This window comes from Hyaena hyaena, unplaced genomic scaffold, assembly GCF_003009895.1.
Source record: "Hyaena hyaena isolate Hyena2069 unplaced genomic scaffold, ASM300989v1 scaffold_46, whole genome shotgun sequence".
Taxonomy (NCBI): Eukaryota; Metazoa; Chordata; class Mammalia; order Carnivora; family Hyaenidae; genus Hyaena; species Hyaena hyaena.
The window spans coordinates 2,558,186-2,584,117 of NW_024080678.1; the positions used below are offsets into that span (position 1 = coordinate 2,558,186).

The 25,932-nt window shown below is 44.3% G+C and overlaps 1 protein-coding gene across 2 annotated transcripts in view; it reads left to right on the top strand.

Annotated features, from left to right (window-relative positions):
• SYN3 (synapsin III) overlaps window positions 1-25,932 on the top strand; it is a 432,592-nt gene that overhangs the window by 28,863 nt on the left and 377,797 nt on the right. For both annotated transcript variants that reach the window (XM_039230445.1, XM_039230444.1), the window contains exon 3: window positions 25,102-25,193. In XM_039230445.1, the coding sequence (XP_039086376.1) occupies window positions 25,102-25,193 (92 nt within the window). The remainder of the gene's footprint in view (window positions 1-25,101; window positions 25,194-25,932) is intronic.

A 25,932-nucleotide genomic window follows, 5' to 3' on the forward strand; every position in this document is an offset into this window, starting at 1 on the left:
CTTGAGCAACTAACTTGACTTCTCTGTGCTTCAGTGTCCTCATATGTAAGATGAAAGGAAGAGTTGTAATAATAGCAGTCACAAGATGTACCTACAGAGTTATACAACTGAAGTAAATTACCCCGTGTAGGACACTGAAAGCAGAGCCTGGCATATAGAAAGTGCTCACTAAGTGTTAGTAGCTAGTCTTACAATCATCTTTACATTGTTAAACCCATGTCAACAGAATAATTTCTAGGTGTCAGTCTCTGGGATTATTCAGAAATATAAAGTATATAATCCATGCCTAAAGAAGTTTGCTGTGTAGTTGGGGGTGTGTGTTAAGAAATATAAAACATCCGTGTTTGTGTGTTTTTATTGTTTACATATATGTCCAATCATATTTCTCCAAAACATAATGGCATTCAACTGGCACCTGGTGCAAACTTCTAACTTATCCTTGATAGCAAATAGCATAGATCCTGGTGAAGGTGTTCAATAAATGTTTGTTGAATAGATGTGTGCATGAATGGCTGGTATGGTACAATCATAATATGGTGGGGCCTGAAAGGGACTTTGGGGATCATCTAATCCAACCTGCTTCTTTAATAGCTGAGGTTCAGAGCAGGGAAGTGACTAGAGTCCAATGTAGAGACCCCGGGCTCCCATCTCCCATGTCACCACCTTTCCTATTACATTTCCATCTGCCAGTGTTATTTTTTGTCTTCCACTTTTAAGAAGCCATTAGTCCCTTCTGATGGTTTTGGTAACAAACAAATTAATCTAATTCTCTAGTCATGAAGTCTATATTTTCCACATTTACCTGCAAAAGGCCTTCTTGTGGGGGCGGGGTGTCTAGGATGGATGCTGAGCCACAGCTGATGGCCAAAGGCAAGCTTCAAGTAAAGAGGGCTGGGGGAATATTGAGACTGTGGGTGGATGAGCCTTGCTGATTCTAAATGCAACAGAGACTGCTTTGTCACTTGAATGATTCTTCACAGCCCACCTCCCTGGTTTAGCTATACTACTCATTAGCTCCTTAATCAACAAGGAGCCATGAGAATGAAAGCAAGTCCATTTTCTCATACTGGGAAATCCAACTCATAGTTCTGTAGCCTCTAGCTACTATATTTGGTAATTTACCTTTCCTCATTGCCACCTCCCTCCATCAATATCTGCTCTGCCCCCTGTTAGTATCCTAGATGAATGAGAGTCCAATGGAAATTAAGGAGCAGTTCTGAAGGAGAACTAAATAAATCTTTTAACTTCTTGAGGGCTGTGTATTTAAAAAATAAACACAACTTGACTTATCTTAGCCCGCTCCTTAATTCAAGAAACACATACTGAGCACCTGCTTTGTCCTTGGCCTTAACGACAGAGCCTTCCACTTTCACAGCGGAAGGATGGACAGTGGGGGGCAGTGACTGTAATGTGTCAGAGACCTTTGCAAAGCCTAGTGAGCACAGAAGAGGGACCACCACTTTTTGCAGGACATTTGCAGGAAAGGCTTCACAGAGAAGCTAATGCTCCATGTGGGTTTGGGGAAAAGAATTAGCTTTGCATCAGACTGCAAAGGAGGGAGATGTGCATATCAGACCTGCCAGCTAAAGAGTGCATTTTAGGGGCGCCTGGGAGGCTCAGTCAATTGAGCATCTGACTCTTGATTTCAGCTCCAGTCATGCTCCCAGGGCCATGGAATCAAGCCCTACATCAGGCTCCACCCTGAGAATGGAGTCTGCTTACGATTCTCTGTCTCTCTCCCTCTGCTCCTCTCCCCCACTTATGCTGTCTCTAAAATAAAATAATGATAATAATAATAATAATAATAATTGGCATATTTTAAATCTTAGTTTGCCACAGATGGGAAAAATGACCAGAGTATAGGGTGCATGAGAAGGGGGAATGGGAGATAAAGCCAGAAAAGAAGACAGAAATTAGTGTCATCAGGGTGGGCTTTGTGTGGCACGGCATACTGCTGGAAATCATGTCCTAGAGTCAGTGAGGACATACTTGTTAGATTTTTAAGTCATGGAGTGATGTGATCATGTCTTCATTTCAGGACGAACACGCTGATAGTAGTTTGGAAGATTGGCTGGGTAGGAGTGGTGGCCTGAGAGCTGAGAGTGGAAGCAGAGAAACTCAGCTCTGCGTTGGGTGAAAAAGACATCTTATCCTTGAATATTGTGCTTGGGGGTGAGGTTCAGGGAAAGGAGTTGGTAACTATCCAGCGAATGCCTGTCAGTCCCTGCCACATGGTCTTAATTGCATTCTGTACCTGCAACTCTACTTGCTTTTGAAAAAGGAAGAGATGACCTATTTTTTTCTTTAAAGCGGAGAGGATGGAACCAGAACCACATGATGTGTTTGCGCTGGCATCCCATAAAAGCAAGCGCTGTCAACCGCTTCTTATTCACCACCTTTGTCCCAGCCACTTGCCCTGACCCATTTCACCCCCCACATTCCAGTTTACTCTCAGTCTACCTAATCTCTGGCCTTGTGATGCCTTTGACTGCTTATGATCTCCCTCTTCCGCCCCCTCCTCCCCACTTCTGCCCCTCCTCACACACTCTCTGGCTTTAACCTTCAGCTTTTGCTTGGCCACTCTTTACATTTACTAAGCCAGCTCTGCTGTCCTCTCTGACATTTGGGGTCTGGCCCGCTCCCTGATGAGAGGAGCTCCCACTGGCTTTTCACCCCTACTCTGCCAACAGCCCCTGCCCGGATGTGCTTACACACTGCATTTCAGACTTGCATTTTAGTAGAATCAAGGGTTATTAATTAACTCAGGGTGGAGCCTATTATGAAACATCCCAGAAAGCTGGAACAGACCAAAGGGACTTCTGAACTCGCAGCAGGGAAAAATGCCTTTTAATTGACTGGGATGACTTCACCACAAAAATCTGTCTAGCTGTTATGCTAAACTGGAAACTAATCTATTAGATTGTCTAAGGAATCTCCCAACCCACCCTGACCAGAATCTCCTGAGGAGGGAAGCCGGGCCCACACATAAACAGGACTTCTGCTTTGAAATGAATTCTTCTGGATCCTACCCAGACTGCCTGCATCCTCCAATCCCTGGGAAAAAGAGGGGATGCTGATACCTGAGTATGAGTTCGTATGTCCTACAGTGTCTACCTTTAAGATCACATAGGAGCTATTCTAAGGCACTGCTTACTTTAGAATTCAGCCTAGGCTGAACCTATCTGGGACCACTTCTCTCAGGAAGTTTAGAGAGTGACATGAGTGAATTTCCATGGTTGGTGTTGTCCTGGGGTTGGAAGAGATTGATGAGAATAGCTACTATCTGATCACCTGCCTACATGGCATGTGTACACTGAGCACTTCATATGGATTAGTTCATTTAATCCTCATCACTTCCTGTGAAGAGTAGGTATTACTACCATGTTTCCCCATTCTCTAGCTGAGGAAACTAAGGCTAAGAGAGATTATAAGGGGGCACATCTTGCAAGTGGCAGAGGTGGAATTCACAGTCTAACTCCAGATGCTATTTGAGGGGGCAAGGTGTATTACAGAGAAGTAAAATCTGGGCAAAACTTGAATTTCTTCTTTTGTTTAAAGGGCTGGCTTGTGCACGAGACTTGTTCCGTGGCACTCAAGCTTGGCCTCCAAGGTCCTCCATGAGCCAGCCCCTGCCTACCTTTCTTTCCTCATCCCCTCCATTATGTAGCTTAGGTTGTAGTCGCAGCAACCCCTTGTGGCTCCCCACCTGTCCCAACACTACTGTCTTCTGTTTACATTCATATCCATGCTTTTGCTTATGGAAATCTCTTCTCCTAGGACATCCTTTCTCAAATTTTGCTGCAACGTCATTAGGATTTAGCCTTGGTATTGTTTCTGTTCTGCTACCCCGACCACCCAGGGGAGACAGGACAAGTTGCCCCTTATCCATGTTCTCACATCTCATGCATTTTCTATCATTGTACTTACCAGATTGCTTTGAAGTTGTTAGTCCACTGGCCTATCACTTACTTTAGACTCTGGGCTTATAGAGAACATGGACAGTATCTTTAGTCATCCTATAAATATGTATTGAGTGCCTAATATGTGATATGGCTACAGTGGTGATTAAAAACAGATGTGGTCTCAGGGCACCTGGGTGGCTCAGTCGGTTAAGCATCCAACTTCATCTTAGGTCATGGTCTCATAGTTTATGAGTTCGAGCCCCACATTGGGCTTTGTGCTGACAGCTCAGAGCCTGGAGCCTGCTTTGGATTCTGTGCCTTCCTCCCTCTGTGCCCCTCCCCTACTCATGCTCTGTCTCTCTATCTCTCTCAAAAATAAACATTAAAAACATCTTTAAAAAGACTCAGATGTAGTCTCTATTGGATAGAGTTTAAAATCCAAAGGATGAGACAAATATCAATTGCATAATCAGTCTCTCTCTCCACACACACACACACACACACACACACACATTCCATAACTACAAATTGATTAGGAGCTGCGAAAGAAAGATACACTGTGTTATAGTAGCATCTGGTGGGTAGGCTACCACTGAACACTTATTCAGGTACTTAGTAGGTGCTCCAAAGTACCCAGATACATAATCTGTGGTCACTTCGCATCTCTCTAACTTATCAGTGGTAAGGAAAAATCAAACAATGACAGAGAAAATATTGGATCCATTATAAGAACTTCCCAGGAGGCATACTCACCAAAATACCCTATTGACTGGTAAACGACACAGGTAAAGCACTAGTCTGACACGAATGATGCATTAAAGCAATGACACATTACAATACAGGTAAAGCGGTGCTTGACATTAAGTGAGCACAATGTGGCAGCCACTGTCTAAGAGTTTTATCTATATAAATTCATTTAATCTCCCCACAATCCCACCAAGGAAATACTGATGGAAGTAGGTCTTGACAGGGTAAGTGTCCTGCTGATGGCCTCACAGCTGGTAAGTGGGAGAGCTGAGATATGGAGGCTCCAAAGATGCCCTGGAGCCCATACTGCTGACCCTACATCTCACTGCCTCTCACCCTTCTGTAGAACTCAGGCTTATCAGGCGCAGTTCCTCGGCCAAGGTCATGGTGCTAGTAGTAGAGAGCCAAACTACGCCCATCCTGTCTCCTCCTTGCCAGGTCTGGTTTTGGAGTTCCCAGGGGAAGGGGTGCCTGGATGGCTCAGTCAGTTAGGCGTCTGACTCATGGTTTTGGGTTAGGTCATGATCTTACAGTTCTTGAGATTGAGCCCTGCTTTGGGCTCTGCACTGACAACATGGAGCCTGTTTGAAATTCTCTCTCTCTCTCTCTCTCTCTCTCTCTCTCTCAAAATAAATAAATAAACGTAAAAAAAAAAAAGAGAAAAGAATGGCATTTCCAGGGGAAGAACTTGGCAGTGATAAGAAGGCAGTGCCAGGTAGGAAATGGAACTGAGCCTCATCTGGGGGCATCAAGAGTTGTGCTTTGGAGGTTCCAAGTGCAAATTCAAGGACAGAAGGAAGATCAGCTATTGCAAGTCAGCTGTGTGCTCTTCCTCAACCTCATGCATCTTTGCTGTATTCAGCCCTTCAGCAGTGCCTGACATGTGAGTCTCAGTATTGTCCTGATGAGGCAACTGAGGCCAGGGGAGGTAGAATAGGTATTTGTGTAGTAAGTGTCAGAATTGTGACTGGAACCTATATCAGCCTGCTCCAAAAGCCCATAATTTTCCCCTTAACTCACCCGTTCCTCAGTCAGACCAGGAAAAATAGGCTGGTTTTGTCTGGTTGAACATAGTTTTTCAGATTGGTTTTCTCAGAGGCCACAGATAGCCCATCTGGGTTTTCTGAGCTCCCTGTATCTGTGTGGCTGAACCCTTTATTGGCCCCCTGAGCAACAACGCTGAAGTTCCCCTCATGAGCTTCTGGGTGAGTTCTCAGCCTGTTTAAGATGGAATTGAACCAGGTGACCTCCCCCACCACCCCACCTCAGGGCCTACATTCTGTCCAGACAGGGAGGAGACTGGCAGCCCACCCCTCTGGCTGCCAGGAAACAGAGGGGTGCAAGGGAAACAGAGGGGTGAATCTCCCCAGGCTGGGCCAGCCACATACAAGGAACCCCAACTTTGCATTCATTGGACAGACCCAGGTTTTGATCATTTTTCTTAATTTGCTTATTCTCGTACAGCTGCTTTGGTCTCTGTCTGGCTCCCTTTGCTCTCCATGGTCCAGGCCCCTCCGTGTCTGTGGGATGAAGGCCAGAGTCCTCAAGCAGCCCCACGGCTCTTCCCAACCAGGCAGCAGCCTGACTTCCTCACCACCTCTCTTTTCCTCTTTCTGCTCATTGGTGCCCCTGAGAGTCCTTGGAGGAGCCAATATTTAATTTAGAAGGTCTCTTGTTTACAGCAGCTTTTCTCTTAGGTTCTGTATCTCACTTTCCAAAAAATATGATTTCTGTGACTATCTATCCATCTGTCTCTTCTTCCATCCCTATACCTGTTTATTTCTGTGTTCACCTTCTCTCTAAAACCTGGGTCATGCCCCGCTCCTTTTTTGTAGTCTCTAATAGTTTATAACTAGCCTTCTTTCCCCTAAACACCTTCTTGAAATTTAGTATTTCATAGTACCAATAATAGTGATAATATGAGGACTCCCATATGTTAAGCACTTGTTGTATACACACACGCACACACACACACACACACACACACACACGCACGCCTGATACTCCACCAAGATTTTGCTGTACACACTCTTCCTTCATCCTTGTAAGTTATCTGTTACTATCCCAGGTGAAGAAACTAGGACTCAGAGAGGCCCAGCAAAGCAGCTTCCAGTTGGCAGTCATGATTTGAACCCCTGGTCCCCAAGCAGCCCATACTCTATTCTCCTAACTCTTATTGCAAACTCACCCCTCATTTTTGAGGGTATGAATCTACTACTGTCCCTTCTGGTTTCTTCTAACCCGTACTTTAAGTGTCCTTGGATATATATTTATTGGGAAATAACATTAAGATTCTGAAAGTAAACAGTCTCATTTTTACTAATTCTTATTACTATTCTGTATTTTACTCATGTGGAGGAAAATTTTTTGTTTCCTCAGAAGAAAGAAGAGATATTTTGGGGCACCTGGATGGCTCAGTCAGTTAAGCATTCGGCTTTAGCTCAGGTCATGATCTCACGATTCGTGAGTTCAAGCCCCACATTGGCTCTGTGCTGACAGCTCAGAACCTGGAACCTGCTTCAGATTCTCTCTCTGCCCGTCCCTCACTTGTGTGTGCGCACTCACACACATACTCTCTCTCTCTCTCTCTCTCTCTCTCTCTCTGTCTCTCTGTCTCTCAAAAATAAATAAATGTGGGGCACCTGGGTGGCTTAGTCGGTTAAGCGTCCGACTTTCGCTTGGGTCATGATCTCGCGGTTCGTGGGTTCGAGCCCCGCGTCAGGCTCTGTGCTGACTGCCAGCTCAGAGCCTGGAGCCTGTTTCAGTCTGTGACTCTCTCTCTCTCTGACCCTCCCCTCCTCACGCTGTCTCTCTCTCTCTCCTAGAAATAAAAAAAAAAATAAAAAATAAAAACATTAAAAAAATAAATAAATAAATAAATAAATGTGAAATATTTTTTAAGAAAAAAGAAAGAAGAGATATTTTCTTTCTTCTTTCTTCTTTTTCACATCTTCTTTTGGTGTGATGGACCAAACTATGCCTTAGATCAGAAGAGCAAGGGATGAAATCCTGACAGTGCCTCTTATTACCTGTGGGACTTGGGGGATGTGACTCAATGTTCTAAACTTCAGTTTCTTTATCCACAAAATGGAGAGAGTCATAGCACTACTGCTCTGTTCAGCACATTGTAAAAGTGTGGTCCATTTTCATTAAATCAGAGAGGACCCTGGATCTAGGTTGATCATTTGTAAAAGGAGGAACTGGCCAGTGTATGGAGCACATTCTACCTGCCAGCCCTCCCCCAGCCCCAACAGATAGCACTGCTCAATGAAGGCATGCTTCCCAGCTGAGCCTAGGGCAGCCTCATTATTCTCCACACAGAAACCAGAGCTGGCAGTAAAATGAAACCCATTGGGTGACCCCAAAGGAACTTTCAGTTCTCATATTCTGTGGGTTTGATACAAGCCTACTTAAAAAGGATTGTAAATTAGGGGTAAGGTGGTTGGATCCTGGAAAGATAAGCTCAGTTAGTAAAGATATGATGGGAATGAAACCAAGAACACTAAACAACAGACCTCTGAATTTTCTTCTGGCAATCTCTAACCTGGAGTTGTCTATAGGAACAGCTGTTTTCTGGTTATACCCTTTAGAGCCATGGTGTTCCACAGGAATATCTGGGGTGCAAACTACTGAGCATCTTTGGAAAGGGGGTGGGGAAGGAAGGAAGGAAGGCAGGCAGGTAGGGAAGAGGGAAGAGAGCTTAACTCATTGCTTCTTCTCTATCAGTAAATCCCAACCAGAGGTGATTTTGCCCTCCAGGGGACATTTAGCAATGCCTGGAAACATTTTTGGTTGTCACACATGGAAATGCTGCTGACATGTATGGGTAAAGGGCAAGGACAACTTACAAGACGGCCGCCCGCAACAAAGAATTATCCAGCTCAAAATGTCAATGCACCAAGGTGGAGAAGCCCTGTTTTAGACAGAAACAACTCAAAGATGACACCTTTTGTGTGGAGAGCCCCGTGGTTTCCTAAAGACAGGTGATGGTGGTGTAGTGTATGTTGGTGTGGGCTTCCCAGACCAGACCTCTCCAAAGAAACTTCACCTTCACACTCCCTTTCAGTCAGCACAATAACTTTGGGACAAGGAAAGGGCAGGAACCTTCTCCCTGATTCTTACCTGACAAGGACACTGAGGCAGAAATTCCTGTGATTTCCCCAAGATTCCGCCGCTGGAAGTTCCAAGAGTGGAATTGATACCTGGGTCTCTCTTAGCCCATGATGCATGATTTTGCATCACAACCCCACATAATAAATGTGTCCCCTGGCTTGTACCCAGTAGCTCAGGAGAGGCCTAGAGTCTGTTGAAATCCTGAAGGGCTGGACCAAGCCTGTTGTAAAAGTACTCAGGATTTGTTTTAGTTAAGTATGGAACAATGACAGAAATGACTTACATGAAAGACAAAGTTCATTGTATTCATAGTCCCCTAAAAGCAGGAGGTATAGGATGCCACATTTGGGGACCACATGAGGAAGCACTGTGGCCAATCAGGAGGCAGAGAGAGCTAGAGGAAAATGTGAGCAAGAGCCTTTATTATGGATTTGCAGGAAGGAAAGAGCTAGCAGGGTAAGCAGCCTTAGGACTGGCTAGTTGGAATAAGTTTAGCAGGCTCTAAGGTCTAGGGGGCTGTTCCTCATTGTCTGGAACCTGGCCTTTGTTGATCTTCGGGCAGGAGGATGGTGGCCTGGAGTGCAAGAGCCCAATAGAGCAGGTAGTTGACCCATGGGCTCCGATTGGTTTTGGCTTGCACTTGAAAGACACTCTCTATGGTAAGTTGTTTACCATCTCTAGGAATTGGCTAACTCTGATTGAGAGACAGTCTTTCTAGGGTCAGCAAGGCCTCAAGATGTGAAAACATCAGAATATAGAAAATAAAACGTGGTCAGTACACCTAAGTCCAAAGCCTCACCACACTGTAGTTTTTTTTAAAACAGTCTTTTATTTTATTTTATTTTATTTTTTTACATTTATTATTGAGAGAGACAGACAGAGCATGAGCATGGGAGGGGCAGAGAGAGGAGGAGACACTGAATCCAAAGCAGGCTCCAGGCTCTGCGCTGTCAGCACAGAGCACAACGTGGGGCTTAAACTCACAAACTGCAAGATCATGACCTGAGCTGAAGTAGGACACTTAACCGACTGAGCCACCCAGGCACCCCTTTTTATAGTCTTTTAAAAGCAAACTCTTTTGGGGCACCTGGGTTAAGCATCCGACTTTGGCTCAGGTCAGATCTCATGGTTCATGGGTTCAAGCCCTGCATCGGACTCTGTGCTGACAGCTCAGAGCCTGGAGCCTGTTTCGGATTCTGTGTCTCCTTCTCTCTCTGCCCCTCCCCCACTCATTCTCTGTCTCTCTCTGTCTCAAAAATAAATAAACTATAAAAAAAAAAAACTTTAAAAGCAAACTCTTTTATTTCCAATTAGATCTTATATAAAAACCCCAAATTTAAGCAAATTAAAACATAAAAATTACTGCTGTTTGATTCAGAGCTGGAAAACCCTGAATCCTTTGAACCTCCAGAGAGTGACCAAGGCCCCTCCTTAGACTCTCCCTTCAGAGGCGGTTCTCCTGCTGTAAATGCTACCACGGCCTCCAGGCCTGCTGCTGCCCTTGTCTTGGGTAGTGCTGTGGGTTGTAGGAAGCCTAGCGCAGCAGCTGAGAGCAGTGACCCTGGAGCCAGACTGCCTGTGTTCACCTGGTCTGTAATGTAACCTCCCAGCTGTGTGATCTTGGGGACTACATGTAATCTCATTGCACCACAGTGCTCCCAGCTATAAAGCGGGCGTAATAATTAGAGGACCTCCCTTAGGTGGTTACTGTCTTTAGAAAGTGCCTGGCACACAGTAAGTGCTTAAATACTATGATACATTTCAATCCTAATACAAATATAACTAATGACATGAAATTATAATTATTACACGACCACTGAAAATAACGCTTGTATTCATACAGCTACCTCATCTAGTCCTATTATAGTTACTTTTGTTGGTGCTCCTCCAAAGACTACAACCGCTGATTCTTCTCCTTTAGCCTCTGTTGCTGCTGCTTCTCCTACTTATTTTTTAAATCCATCTCGTATAAAGTTTAGAAAAGCCTTCTAGCTCATCCTACAAAGAAAACCAGAAAATCAATAACCAGAACTTTTTTTAATCCTCGAGAACATTAATTAGGTGCTTCTCCTACTTTTGTTCCTACTGGATAAATCATTGCCACCACTGCCATTGGACATTACTGCCACCAAGTGAAAGTAATGTCAGCCAGGTCCTTAAAATCAAAGCAGGTGTGAAGGTGTAGAAAAAGACATGAGCCGTCTCCTGCTGGGCCACCACTGACACACCCATCCTGTTTCCCTTCTATCTTTGTTTGCATTCTCCGTGCTGTTGGTTTAGGAGGACTTATTTATGAAGTAATGTGGGGTCACTGATGAGGTTGTATATGTGATTCTAAGCTTATGAGGTGTTTTCTCTGAGCCTTCAAGGTCAGAAAGGACCCATTAAACGTCTTGGTGGTGCCTGATTGTGTGTGTGAGTGCCATTGTGAGTCAGCAGCTCAGAGGGCCACCCTGCTCCCTGGAAGTGGGCTGAGAACCCTCCTTGCCTTGGCTTCTTGGCACGGAAATGCACTGACTGCAGGTGGCTCCGTTCCCTGACACTGCCCCTTGCATTCCCCCTTTGGGGATTTAGTTCAGGTTGGCTCTGAGCCTTATCTGGGTCATGCTGTCTTGGGACTACTGTGGCCTCGTGGGAAGACAATGATCATCTGAGAAGATGAACTTGGCCTTTAGAAACAAGAGTCCCTGTTGAGAAAAAGGAATTGAGGAACAGCTCCTTTGCAAGGAGGAAAGTGGCCCTTGGGCTCCCCCTTTCCTGTGCCCAGCTTTAATTTGGAGATATTTGGACTTTTGAAGGGGTGACTGGTTCATACCAAGCTGCCTTAAATGCTTACAGCAAAAGCCTATGGGGACTTGCAAATCAACCTCGAGAAGAGAAATTAACTATGTCTTGTCTCAGAACTCCCAAAGCCTGCTCCAAAATAAACACATAAGCTATGCCGGCAGGGAAAGCTTGGGCCTTTTTTCTTCTTCATTTTAGAAACTCCATGTGTGCATTATTTTAAATAGGCGCCAGCACACGAGGCCCTTTTAACAAGATTGAAAACAGATGGGGCCTCAGGCTGTTCAGTAGCTCTCAGAAACGAACTTGGGAAGTGCTAAGCCATCTCGTGTCCAGGCGACGTTCATCTTCTTCTTGAAGCACAAGTCCGCCAGACCTCTCCTGCACAGGGAGCACGAGTCTGCTTCCTGCGTCAGGTCTGTCAGCCAGGGGAAGGAAATCTCTCCTTTCCCTGCATTTGCCTGTGTTTGCATTTACTTAACCCTTTGGCAGCTTGGGAGAAAGGAGGATGGGGCCACCCTTGGAGGGCCCATGCCTCTGGAACTGGGAGCGTTAGGTTTACCTCCCTTACTGTAAATGGGATGACGACCTTCATGGTTCACATCTCTCTGAAGGCTCCCAGTCTCGCTCCAAGTATTAGCCAGAGGCCTTCCCGCAGCTATAGGCTCTTTGTGGTTAGACTTCTCTGGCATTCTGCCTGCCATTTCCTGCCTTGTCTTCCTTACTTACTCTGATCGAGGCATGTTGGACTTCTCAGTGTTCTCTAAAATCCAGTGACAAAAACAAGTGTTGGGGAGGTTGTGGAGAGATTGGAACCCTCCGTGCCTTACTGGTGAGAATGTAAAATGGCGCAGCTACAGTGGAAACCAGTATGGCAGTTCCTCAAAAAGTTAAACACAGAATCACCATAGAACCAGGCAGTCCCTCTTCTGGGTATATGCCTCAAAAGAACCGAAAGCAGGGACTCAAACAGATATTTTTAAATCCGTGGTCATAGTGGCATTATTCCCAACAGCCAACAGGTAGAAGTAACTTAATGTTCACCGACAGGTGAATGTGTAAACAGAATGTGGTCTATCCATACAATGGAGTATTAGCCTTAAAAAGGAAGGAAATTTTGACAAATGCTAAAACATGGACAAACCCTGAAAACATGCTCAATGAAATTAGCAGACATAAAAGGACAAGTACTGTATGATTCCACTTATATGAGGTCCCTAGAGTAGTTAAATTCATAGACACAGGAAGTAAGATGGTGGCTACCAGGGGCTGGGGGAGTGGGGACTGAGGAGTTCCTGTTTGATGGGTACACAGCTTTTGTTGGGAATGATGAAAAAGTTCTGATAGTGGATGGTGGTGATGGTTGTACAACAATGTGAATATACTTAATGCCACTGAGCTATTCACTTAAAAAACAGTTAAAATGGTAAATTTTATGTTTGGGTATATTTTACAACAATGAAAACAAACTAAAAAACAAGTGAGCGCATGCTGCCTCGCGGCCTTTGCCCTTGCTCTTCTCTTTGCCCGGAACCCTCTTCCCCAAGGTGTCCTCGCTGAGTTCCTCACTGAGGTTCTTTGTGCCAGTGTCACCTCTTCAGAGGTGCATGGCCCGCCATGCACACTTCTCAGTCACTCTGTATCTCTTCGCCTGCTTCATTCTTCTTCACAGCATTTAGCACCCTGAGTCCTAAAATGCTAATCTTTCCAAAGTATCTGGCGCCAAGCCAGAGCTTCCATAGAACAGCAGGGCCTCCGTGTCCTCCGGGGTTCAAAGCTCACCATGTGTCCGGAGGCCTCTGCAGGAGGAAGTGGCAGGTCCTCATCTCTGGGTGCAGATTGGATTAATTGAGAGAAGGTGAGACACAGGGAGACAGCTGGGAGGCAGCTCCGGGAAGAGAAGGGGAGGTCCATGCTCTAGGGAGCAGTGGGTAGGAAAAGAAGGTTGAATGCTCCTTTCTTTTTTTTTGAAGTTTATTCATTTATTATTTCTAAGAGAGAGAGAGAAAGCAAGCCAGCACAAGTGGAAGAGGGACAGAGAGAGAGGGAGACACAGAATCCACAGCAGGCTCCAAGCTCTGAGCTGCTAGCACAGAGCCCAAGGCAGGGCTCAAACTCACAAACCATAAGATCATGATCTGAGCTGAAGTCGGACACTTAACCATCTGAGCCACCCAGGTGCCCCTGAATGCTCTCTTCATGCCTACAACCCTGAAAATGGTTTTGAACCTTCAAAATGAAAAAAAAGTACATTAAGGTAGGATAAGAACATTTGAATTTCTCAGAGCTTTGATGGATAATATGTCCCTGCTGTAACATTGTAAGTTTCAATTTGGAGAAAGAAACTCTACAGAAAGTAAATGCCCTCAGCCTACTTACATTCCTTCAGTGTCTCCCCAGGGTTGCTCAGGGTCATACACACTATGACATGTCAGCTCTTCTGGCCCCAAACAGCCCCTCCCGGAGCTGTTTCACAGTTTCACAGGCACCTGGGATACAACTGGACACAGCTGCGCACCAGTGGCCTTTGCTTCCACATCCCAGTCTCCAAGCCCCCAAATTATCCATCGTCCCTCTGGAGAAATGTGGGGAGACTTTCATACCTGGTTTGCTTAATCCTAGAAACGCACTTTTCTGAACATTCAGCCAAACAGTGTTCAAACATGCAGAGCCAGCTCAGCCATGAAAAGAAGTAGATGTAGAGCTGGACATTAACTATCATTCTTTTCTGCGTAGTTAAGCTGTGGTCTTAACATTTCTGAATGTTTGCCCCGATCTGTTGTAGGTGGCAAAAGTTTGTTGCAGGTGGCAAAATTCTTTCCTAGGGCTCTCAGCCTCAAAAGCCTCGGAGGCTGTGGTGGTCCCACCATTCTTTCCCCCTAAAGGCCTCCCCTGCCTCTCCTTCCCTTCTCCACTCCCTTTCCCTTCCCCTCCCTCCCTCCCTCCTTCCTCATTTCCTTTCTTCCCTCAAGGCTTTATCAAAAGCTCTCCTCACCCTTGAAGCTGACCTGGCAGAGGGAAAAGTACAATGGATGCAATGGACTATTTTCTTTGATTCTCAGTTGCTGTTGTTTCTTGCGGGTACAGCTTCTTGGGAACCTGAGCAGGAAGGGGTGACTGTCAGGACAGAGCTAGGGCATGCCTCGGTGCTCTGGCTTAATCTCTACCAAATGTACATCTAGGCTCCGGAGAACGAAGCCTGGCTGTTAAAAAAATTTCCTTAAAAATCACAGTGCCATATTTACTGGTGATTTTTTTACAAACTTGACTTCTTGAGTTCTTGCATTGCCAAATGTGATGGTGGGGGTGGGGGTGGTCGGGGTGGTGATACTGAGTCTTCATCATCATCTTCAATGATGATGTGAAGATGATGATGTTGCTGAGGAGAATGGTGATGGAAGTAACATCTCAACCCTCTCATTGAGAATAAAATCCTTATCATGTCAATCCACTGTCCCCTCTCTGACCTCATGTCCTTCCACTCACTCCTCACCAGCTTTGTTCAACCCATACTGCCTTCCTTGCTGTTCCTTGAGCTCTGCACATATACTCCAGCCTCAGGTCCTTCTTCCTTGCTGTTCCCTGTGCCCACAAAGCCTTTCCCCCTCTTACTATATGATTTTCTCCCTCACTTTGCATATAACACTAAGTGCCACCTTCCCCTGACTTCACTTATTTGAAAGAACACTTCCCACCTCTTGGTCCTCTTACCAGAAGCTATGATTCCTCCCCTGATGTATTGTTTATTGTTCCTGGTCTATCTGCCCACAAGACACCAGTTTTACAGGAACAGGGAATTTTGTCCCATTTGCTCCTATGTCATAAGTCCATGTCCTTGGCATAGTAGTTGTTAAGTGAATGAATAAATGGGTGAATAGAGTCAGAGTCGTAGCTCTCTTGCTCAGTAACTTTGTGATCTTGGCTGAGTCATTTGTTCTCTCTGCTCTTCAGTTTTCTTTTTTTTTTTAACTGTTTATTTCTGAGAGAGAGAGAGAGACAGTGTGAGCAGGGGAGGGTCAGAGAGAGAGGGAGATACAGAATCTGAAGCAGACTCCAGGCTCTGAGCTAGCTGTCAGCACAGAGCCCGATGTGGGGCTCGAACCCACGAACCGTGAGATCATGACCTGAGCCGAAGTCGGACGCTCAACCGACTGAGCCACCCAAGCGCCCCAGCTCTTCAGTTTTCTTGTTGGCTGATAAAGATGCTAATACTGAGCCCTCTTATCAAGAGTTTGTTGTAATGATCCAATCAAATAACATAACCATGATAGCTAACATTCACTATGTACTTATTTTCACTTACACACCTTGCTACGGGTTTTTATTTTATTTATTTTTGTATAAGGGCTGGGTTTTTAAAACTTGTTTATTATTTATTTTGAGAGAAAGAGAGAGAACCAGTTGGGGAGGTACAGAGAGAGAGGGGGACAGAGGATCTGAATCAGTCTCTGTGCTGACAGCAGAAAGCCTGATATGGGGCTTGAACCCACAAACTGCAAGATCATGACTTGTCCATTATTTGAACATTTCAGAATGCAGGTTTTGTCATTGTAATCTTTTTCTATATTTTAAATTTTGTTTTGACATGTTTTTATGTACTTATCACTTGCTGCCCTGCCTTTTGCGCGCATGCGCACGCGCGTACACACACACACACACACACACACACACACACACACACGAGTATTCTGATATCTTGATGAGCAGAAGATGTCTTTGTATCTACTCGGCGTATCTGGGTGCTTGACATCAGCACAGCCTGACCCAGTGGCCCGGGCCTTCACTGAGATGCCAGGCACTGCTCGTGAGTGACATTTCCTCATCTGGAATGAGCCACTAAGAGAGTCTACAGACTCTCAAAGCTTCTTTTGTCTGCAAGGTGAATCTGAACCGATAGAAAAGACTTCAGATGCCAGCCAAGGAAGTCACTGAGCCCACAGGGCCCTCAGAACTAAAAACACAGCCTGTGCCGGGAAATCTACAGGAAGCAGTTCTTGCCGACAGCAAGCCTTGGGCCACCTGCCAAGTGTTTGCAGCAACGAGGCATTTGGAAGAGGCAGAGTGGTGAAGGAGGGGTAGGGGCCTTGGGCTTTGCTGACAGACGCCACACACTGATGTGGAAAGGTATGAAAACAAGGGCAGTCACATGCACAAGCAAAGCCCGAGGCCGGCCAGGTCACCCTTTAGCTGACCCAGCTCTGTGCATTAGAATACGAGTCATCTCCAGTGAGCCACTCAGTGCCATGTGGAGGGTATCAGCCAGGGTTTTGGTTCCAGCTGACATAATTACCAGGTTGTAACTTTGGGAAAAGTCATTTGCCTCCCTGGGCCTCACCTTGGACATCTACAAGATAGGCATTTGTGTATTTGAGCACTGTGCTGTATGCCAGGTACTGGTTGGATGCTGGGGTAGAGCCATGAATGAAATGGACATATCTGCTCCCTGGAACTTCTGTTCTCATGAGAGAGATGGACAATTAAACATAAGTTGGGTTGGATGTAAATCATGTCAGATGGGGATAAATGTACAGTTTTGTCAGTGGGGAGGAGTTCAAGCAAGGAAACCGGGCAGGGGGTACAGCAGGTGCTCTGTGAGGAGGTGCCTCTGGGGGGCACCACTGAGCAAAGATGTGAGTGGAGTGAGGAAGGTGGCCTTGCTATCATCTCCAGGAAGCTCTAAGGGCTGGGGACTGGAGCCTGGAGCTTGCTCAGTGTGTTTGACGATGGAAAGGAGGCCAGCGTAGGGGACAGGGGATGTTGTCAAAGAGGCCATCAGTTCATCAGTGTCTAAATCATGTGAGACATTAGAGGCCAGGCAGGACTTAGGTTTTCTGTATTTAGTGCTATTTATTAGTATTGTTGTTGTTGTTTGTCCTTCTAATGAGACTCTTAGACCCTGTGAGACTCTGTGAAAGAACTTAAGATGTGAAGAAAATCACAGCACATTCAGAATGCTGATTTTTTTTTTTAAGGAATTTGTTAATGACACAGCTTTGTTCCCAAGAGTAAACATAACAGTCTGTTAGGGATTAGAGTGGAATTTTGATGATAACTTGCTAGAGGATGCAGGAATGCCCTAATCCTACCTTGAAAATCACTACCACTGTTCTAGGTTCCTAAGGTAGCCAAATACACGGGGAGGAATAGCAAATAAGAGTCAAAACACCACGTAGGCATTAGCCAGCCTGGGTCCCCCAGCCCCAGGGCAGGGCTGTCTGCCAGAGCTGGTGTGAGTCCCGTAGATTTGTGGATGTTACTCACTAAATATGTGGCTGTTATCACTAAACAGTTTCAAGGTACAACAAACACAATTATGAAAAGAGAAAGCAGGACATCTGGGGCTTCTGGGAATCCTAATTGACTGCTGCCAGCTCATGGAAGAGAAAGCAGCAGAGGGAAAGATGGGTGCTGAGATGAGCCCCTTTGAGGAGCTACAGACGAGGGCGGAAGTTGACATGATGGCTACACAGACCAGCAGGCACAAAGCTACAGAGAAGCCAGAATCATGTCATTGCCTGGCTTTTCAGCCTGGCAATGACTCTGCCCGCTGTCAGCTGTAGCACTGTGACATCCTGACCCATAGATTAACAGTTCCTCTTTATGGGGTGTAATGGGAAAGGTTGGAGAACAGGGCTGAGGGTCAGAAGTTGACCTAGCATTATAAAAGGTCCTGGATGGAGGCTGCCTACCTTTTCCTATCCACTCAGTATCTGTCTGTCTGTCTCTTTCTCTCCCTTTCTTCTCCCGAAAACTCTATGGAATACCATACAAGGGGGCACACTCTCAGGTTTTAAAAGTACAGTCTGGGCCAGATAGGTTTCACAAACTGACAGGAATTTCTAGTATCTTATCAGCCACCCTTGGATCCCAGAATAGTCTGTCTGCCAGCATTTTGCCTTTCTCAGGAACTCCGGACAACATCTTTTCGTGTCGAAATCCTCCTTTAGTCAGGCTTCATGGTCAAGGCAGATAGCTGCTACCTTCACATTCCCACACATTCTTGGTTTCTTGTGAACATTCCGTCAGTCATCCAAATCCAAGCCCCATTTTCAGTTTCTTTCCCATTGATCTGTGGACCTGATAGCATCCTTCAACTTACCGTAATGATGATTACAATCACTGTTTCCATTCTGTCATCAGGCATCATTATCATCACAAATGCAATTACTAGTAACTAAACATGAATACTTTCAGTAATATTATCTACTTGGCATCTCGTGCTTGCCAGGTGCCAGTTCCAGTGACGATGCAGCAAAGACTCTACAGGAAACTGAATGCATTCCATCGGGGGTGTGTGTGTGTGTGTGTGTGTGTGTGTGTGTGTGTGTGTGTGTGTGGTGTATGTGTGCACGCACTTGCGTGCGTGTGTGTTTTGGAACTGGATGTGAGTTTGATTATAAAGAGGTTCTTCTATTGCCTTCTAATCTAGGGGTCTGTAGAAGAGATTTTGTTAGTGGATATGATTCCAACCACATCTAGTACCTATAACAGAGCTTGGAAGTTAGAAAATTCTACAGAAATATTTGTTGTTAAGTAGGTAACCATTCCCCTCATCTGCAGCCTTTCCTGTTTCCCAGTGGCCCCCCAAAAACATTAATGCCTAGCGCCTGTGAAAGTGATATTCAAAGTAGATGTGACTGTAGTTATGTACCTTAAGCTAAGGAGAATGACCCTCTTTATCCAGGTGAGCCCACACAAGCCCTTAAAAACTGAATTTGCTCTGGCTGGCGACAGAAATGTGACAGAAAGGGAGGTTAAAATTTTTTAAAGAATAAGAAAAATTTAATGTACCATTACTAGTTTGATGATGGAGAGAGAGTGCTGTGTGACACAGGATGGCCTTAATTGGCTAGGAGAGCCTTCCAGCTGACCAGAAAAGATGTAGGACCTCATTCCTACAATCACAAAGAGCTGAAGTCCACCAGCCACCTGTATGAGCTTCGAACCAGTTTCTTCCCAGAGTCTTCCAGTAAAAGCTTAGATGCTTAACACCTTGATTTGGGCCTTGTGAAACCCAGAACAGAGAAACTAGCTGAACCCACATGGACTTCTGACCTACAGAGAGCAGTGAGATAATACACTTGTGTTGTTTGAAATGGTTTACCTTGTGGTAATCTGTTATGAAGTAATAGGACTATGGTAACAGAAAATAAATGCACTATACAGTGATATTCATGTTCCTTCTCTGACCTTCCTTCCTGTTCTATTCCTCCATTAATTCCATGCCCCAGCTACTAAGACATCTCACCCTTCCACTTTCCCAATAGCCCTGTATTTTTACCTGTGCTTTTGTTATTAGTAACTTAGATTGGGTGTTTCCCCTCCTCTCTGCCTGGAAACATCCTCCTCAGTGTTGTGGTCTAGAAAATGGACAGATGTTTTGTAAGGAAATCTACATAGCATGCATAGGTATCTGCTCACCAAAAATAAAGATAACACTTTATTCAACAAATATTTTTGTATACCTACTGTGTACTTGAAGCTGGGTATAAAGCAGTGCACAGCTTTCTAAAAATATTAGTGCATGGCATTCCTTTATTTAAATTCATTAATTTAGTTTGAGAGAGAGGTGGGGGGAGAGGGGCAGAGAGAGGGGCAGAGAGAGGGAGAGAGAGAGAATCCCAAGCAGGGTCCCGCACTGTCAGCACAGACCCTGATGCAGGGCTCGAACTCATGAACTAGGAGATCATGATCTGAGCCCAAGCCAAGAGTCACACTTAACTGACTGAGCCACCCAGGCACCCAAAAATCAAAGTAACACTTTATTCAACAAATGCTTTTGGATACCACTATGTGCCTGAAGCTGAGTGTAAAGCACAATATTATTTATAATAATAATATTAATGCATAGCATTCCTTTTTCACGAGATGTGATGATAGATTTTTCCTTCAGTGATAATTGGGGGACGCTAGTTGAGAAAGACAGATCTATAAAAATGAAAGGCACCATAAATATAATTGACTCTACTGATTATAACTCTTTCATTTTATTTAAAAATTTTTTTAAAGTTTATTCATTTTTTTTAAAGAGAGAGAGATAGTGAGTGGACAGGGACAGAGAAAGAGGGAAAGAGAAAATCTCAAGCAGGCTCTGCACTGTCAGCCCAATGTAGGGCTCAAACCCAGAATCATGAGATCATGTCCTGAGCTGAAGTCAGATGCTCAGTCGACTGAGCCAGGTAGGTGCCCCTATAACTCTTTCATTTTAAAGACAAAGAGAATTCAAGTGGAGAGTGAGGGGTCTGCCTGTGGTCATTGTCATTGGGTCAAATCCAAGGTATAGGTCAAATCCAAGGTTTAGGTTCCTGGTCCTCAAACTTAAAGGTCAATTCCTTTTCCACTATTCTTTGATTCCTCCATGTACATGTTTTAAAAAGTGACAAATAGGAAAACTCAGATAATCCATCACTTTCAGGTATCATTGAGATCAGTGTCAAAAATCTCCCATACCAGGGAACAGAAGTAACAAGAGTAACAGAATCCAAAGTCCCTGTATTTGCCTAATATTGTAAAAACCTACGTATCTTTAATGATGTCTGGAGAAAATCTCCCACAAATGTGTAAAATGACAGTTTTCCCTTTCAAAACACAGTCTTGACAATCAAAATTACATACAGCCTTTCTTCGTTACAGTGTTATTTTTTTCTGGTTAAAAATAAGGGAACCAAATTCTTTAAAATGCCCCCTCATAGCAGCAGACAGGGGAAAAGTAACGCAGATGAGATAGTGAGCTTGAGCTTTCAATAGGGTGTACAGAAGCCCAAATAAAAGAAGATGTTTAGACCTGTCATGCAACCCTAAAGTTCATTTATAAAGCAAAGAGAAATCATGGGAGCAGGTGAGCATGGTGATAGTGGAGTGCCACAGGTACAATTTCTCAGTACAGGTTGGATCCAAAGTCATGGAAGTACTTACTTAATTTATTAGCCTCTCAGCTGGCCTGCCACGCTGACAAAGCTGAAGGGGCTGAGCTCTTGAATTTTTTTTTTCTTTTTAACCTTTAAGAGAGGTGGGAATTCCCTGAGAAGCTCTTTGAGAGGTCTGGACACAATGGTGGGTTGTAGTGTGAATCAGAGAACAGAACACATTCCATTCAGCCAATCACATCACTAGGGAAACATTTAATAGGTTTATTCAGGATAGAGCCTTTGAAGTCATCTAGTTGCCCAGTGAGTGTATTTTGGAGTGGGTGAGTAGGAAGACATTTTATCTGCTTCAGCAGGTTGAGGAGACAAAAGGTGTGGTCCTCCTGCCTTGTCTTTGATACCGTGTTATCACTGGGCCCTAATTGGGCTGCTTCCCTCTTAGAATATTATACTATTTGATATCAAAACTCACTGTAAAGCTGCAGTAACTGAGACAACTTGGAACAGACTCAAGGATAGAAAAATAAGATCACATATGAGGTGACTTGATATTTGACAAAAAGGCACCAGCACAACTCTATTGGGAAAGAATAGTCTTTTTATTTATTTTTTATTTTTTAATGTTTTATTTATTTTTAAGAGAGAGAGAGAGACACCGTGAACAGGGGAGGGTCAGAGAGAGAAGGAGACACACAATCTGAAACAGGCTCCAGGCTCTGAGCTGTCAGCACAGAGCCCAACACAGGGCTCAAACCCACGAGCTGTGAGATCATGACCTGAGCCGAAGTCAGACGCTTTACCAACTGAGCCACCAGGCACCCAAGAATAGTCTTTTTAATAAATAGTACCAAAGTATTTGAGTAACCATGGTTCATGGAAAAACTGAACCTTGGGTCTTATCTCAGATCTGACACAAATTAAAATAATAGATGGATTACAGATGTAAATGTGCAAAGACCCTATTTCCAACATTAGTCACATTTGTGGGTATCAGGGGTTAGGATGTGGCCATATCTTTTGGGGGAGATAATTCAACCCACTGCAGTTTCTATAAGAGTTCTCAGGCTCTTCAAAAATGGCTGCTCTTTGAGATTCTACTGAGAGGGCCATCATGCTACCTTGATGGAGAACTGCTTGGATAAACTCTGTGGTTCATTTCCAAGTTTTGTTTTTGAACTTTTAAAAAAGTAAAATACAGAAGAGTGCCCTTTCTTCACTGCCCCACTCTCTGTGCTTGATCCAACAGATGCTGGCTACCCTAACAACCCAGGTATTTGCCTTCCTGTAATTACTCATAAACCATAACTGGGAAATAATTCTAGACACCTTGCTCTGAACATAATGAACTTCTAACTTGTATATCCAAGCCTGACTGTGTCTTTTATCCAGATTATCTCTTTCCATTTGGGCAACAAGACAGCCCCTGGGGTTTGGCCACCTCAGAGCTGAAGATTCTATCATTCAAGATTCATATTTGCTGCCCTTCTTCAAATTTTTGGTGCCCAACTGTTCTGTGTTGCAACTTTCTTCTAACATCTTTTTCTCCCCACACTCAAGCAACAACTTTTATTGCTAATTCTTCTTTGTAATCTAGCCAGTGAAGTATCTTAAACATGATGGGACTGAATTTTTTAAGGCATTAGACTTAATAAACAGGTCATTACCACTATTTACTAACCTGGACTCATTAACAGAGCTCTTTGCTTTTCACCTTGCCACAACATAATGAGGCTATTAATTAAAGCAAGAGACATAAGCACTCTGAGTTTCCTTTAATGCTATCTAGGGAGATGACTAGGTCTTTGGTCATAATTCTATTAAATGTTTCCACAGAGATACATTTAAATCACTGTGAAATGATATTTCCCTTCCATATAAACTTGGTTTTCTCTTCAAATGGGCTATTTTTAGGTCACTGAAATTCCCAGTTGTAATCTACCCAGTGCCTTATTCAGCTAAACAGTGAGGGCAGGAGGGTGTAGCCATCAAAAGCATAGGCTAGAGCCAGACTGCCTGGGTTTAAATCTTGGTTCTGCTACTTACTGTGTGACATTGTGCAAGTTATTCAATCTCTCTCTGCCTTGTTTTTGTTTTTGTTTTTTCATCTGGACAAGTGTGAGGATTAAATTAATTCATACATGTAAAAAGTTTAGGACAGTATCTGGCACATAGTGAGTTTTTCATATGTATGAGAAGTTATTTTCATTCATTTAATCCAGAGAAATGGTTTTTGGCATCTACTGTGTGTAAGGCATAGTTTGGTACTATGCACTTTCTAACATGGGGTTACAAGTTGAACTATGTCTCCTCAAGATTCACACATTGAAGTGTTAGGCTCCAGTCCCTCAGTATGTGACTTTATTTTAAGATAGAGTCTTTACAGAGTTACAGTGAGGTCATTAGGGTGGGCCCTGATGCAGTATGACTGGTGTTCTTATAAAAAGGGGGTCTTTGGGTACAGAGACATGCGTAGAAGGAAGACAGTGTGATGAGACACAGGGAGAAGGTGGCAATCGCAAGCCAAGGATAAGAACCTTGAGCATATTTTCCCTCATAGCCTTCAAAGGAACCAACCTTACCAATACCTTGATTTTGGACTTCTAGACTCCAGAACAGTGGGAAAGGAAATTTCTGTTGTCTATGCCACCTGGTGCTGGTACTTTGTTATGGCTACCTTAGGAAACTAATACAGATGGTTGTAGTGCCATGAATCACTATTCCCAGGGAGTATATAATCTTGTAGGAGGGATGTATTCCACAGGACTCTGGTCACAAGCAAAAGAAATGCAGCAGATCTTGCTTAAACAAATAAGAAAAATGATGAATTTATAAAGATATAGAAGTATTGCATAACACCCAAGGTCAGGATTGTCACTGGCACATAAACAAGCAAGAGTACTCCCCACCTCTTGCCTCTTGGCCCTTCTCATAGTGACTGTGACATCCACCCCCCACCCGTCCCCTGTGTTCTTACTTTCCCAATCCAGATAGCAGAAAATGTGGTCTTCAACTGTACTCAGGTTTTTGTATTAAATACAGCCCCTGGAAGGAAACTGCACAAATCACTCAGCAGTTCCAAATTCTAATACAAGGGCACCTTATTTCTCCACCCTGGGTCAGGTACCAACCCCATCAGCTGTACTGAGGGGGCATTATTGCAGTGCACAGACATGGTGCTTTAACCATGTAGGTGGGAAGGGCCATGACCAAAAGAGGTAAGAGTGGGCAGAAGATGAGACAGGCTCCATTAACAGTGATAAGTGATCACATAGCTGTGATGCCATACCCCTGCATGACCTGAAGCTGGAGAAATCCAGGGAAAGTGTTATGCTGAACAGCCTCTGGCCTTGGACAGGCACTTGTATAGTGCTGAAGCTGGAGTATCTTCTTCCACTTTCAAGGAAGTAGAAGTCAGGAGTGGTTAAAAGCATAGGTGCTTGAATCAGAGACATGTAGGTTTCAATCCAACTTTACCTTTTACTAATCATGGGACTTTTGACATGGCACCATGCCTCTACACCTCAGATTTCTCACATTTCAGAAAGGGAAGTAAATAATACCACCAACTGCCTAAGTTTCGGGCAAGGTATATATGTGTACTTGGCACATAGAAGTACCCAATAAATGTTAGCAGTTTTTAGCATCGTTAGTTTTTGATGAATCCTTTTTTGTTTTGCTTTCTCCTTCAGGCCGAATTCTCAGAGTTGAACCTAGCTGCCTATGTTACTGGGGGCTGTATGGTGGACATGCAAGTCCTGAGAAATGGGACCAAGGTTGTGAGGTAAGGAGGACTGAGATACAGAAGACTGTCATTTGAGACGCGTGTGTGGGATATCTCACAGAGCTAACCTCTCTGTCTACTGCCCCTGACCTAACTCCTGCACTACATGTACTTTTACACACCAAGGGTTACTTCCAAAGAGTTTGGGTGTCATCGCGATGGGAATGACCATTTCCTGGAACAAGCCCCGGGCTTGCAGAGAAAAGACTGGGTTCTGTTTCATCTTTGTAGTTTTTTCGGGTGTATTATTTAGTCTCTCTCACCCTCTGTTTCTCATCTTCAGCATGATGATTGTACTCAAGTAAGAGGCATGTATGTGAGAGTGAGTGCCCTACTCATTCTAAAGTGCTGTAAAATGTAAGGGTTTATTAGCATGAGCTACAGCTTGCTTCCGGCGTATGGCAGCCTAACTGTTCAGAGACTCCCCTCTCAGGACATCAAACCTAAAAGTGCTGGATGTAACATTTTTCAAAGAATCTGTTTAGAATGTATGTTTAGCTTGAGGGAGAGTGAGGGAATTCTTCATTAGCCAAGAAAAGTCAAGAAAGTGCAAATCCCCAGAAGAGACAAAGTGTTGTATTAATACATTTCTATCTAGTTAAAAGCAACCAGAATAATACAGATCAGGTCTCATGAGGGTTTAGCTAGGGAAGAAGTAGGATTCAGATTTGGGGAAGTAGAGGAAACAGGAAGAATTTTGAGGAAGAGGTGGCATTGGTTCTAAGCCTCATCAGTGGTG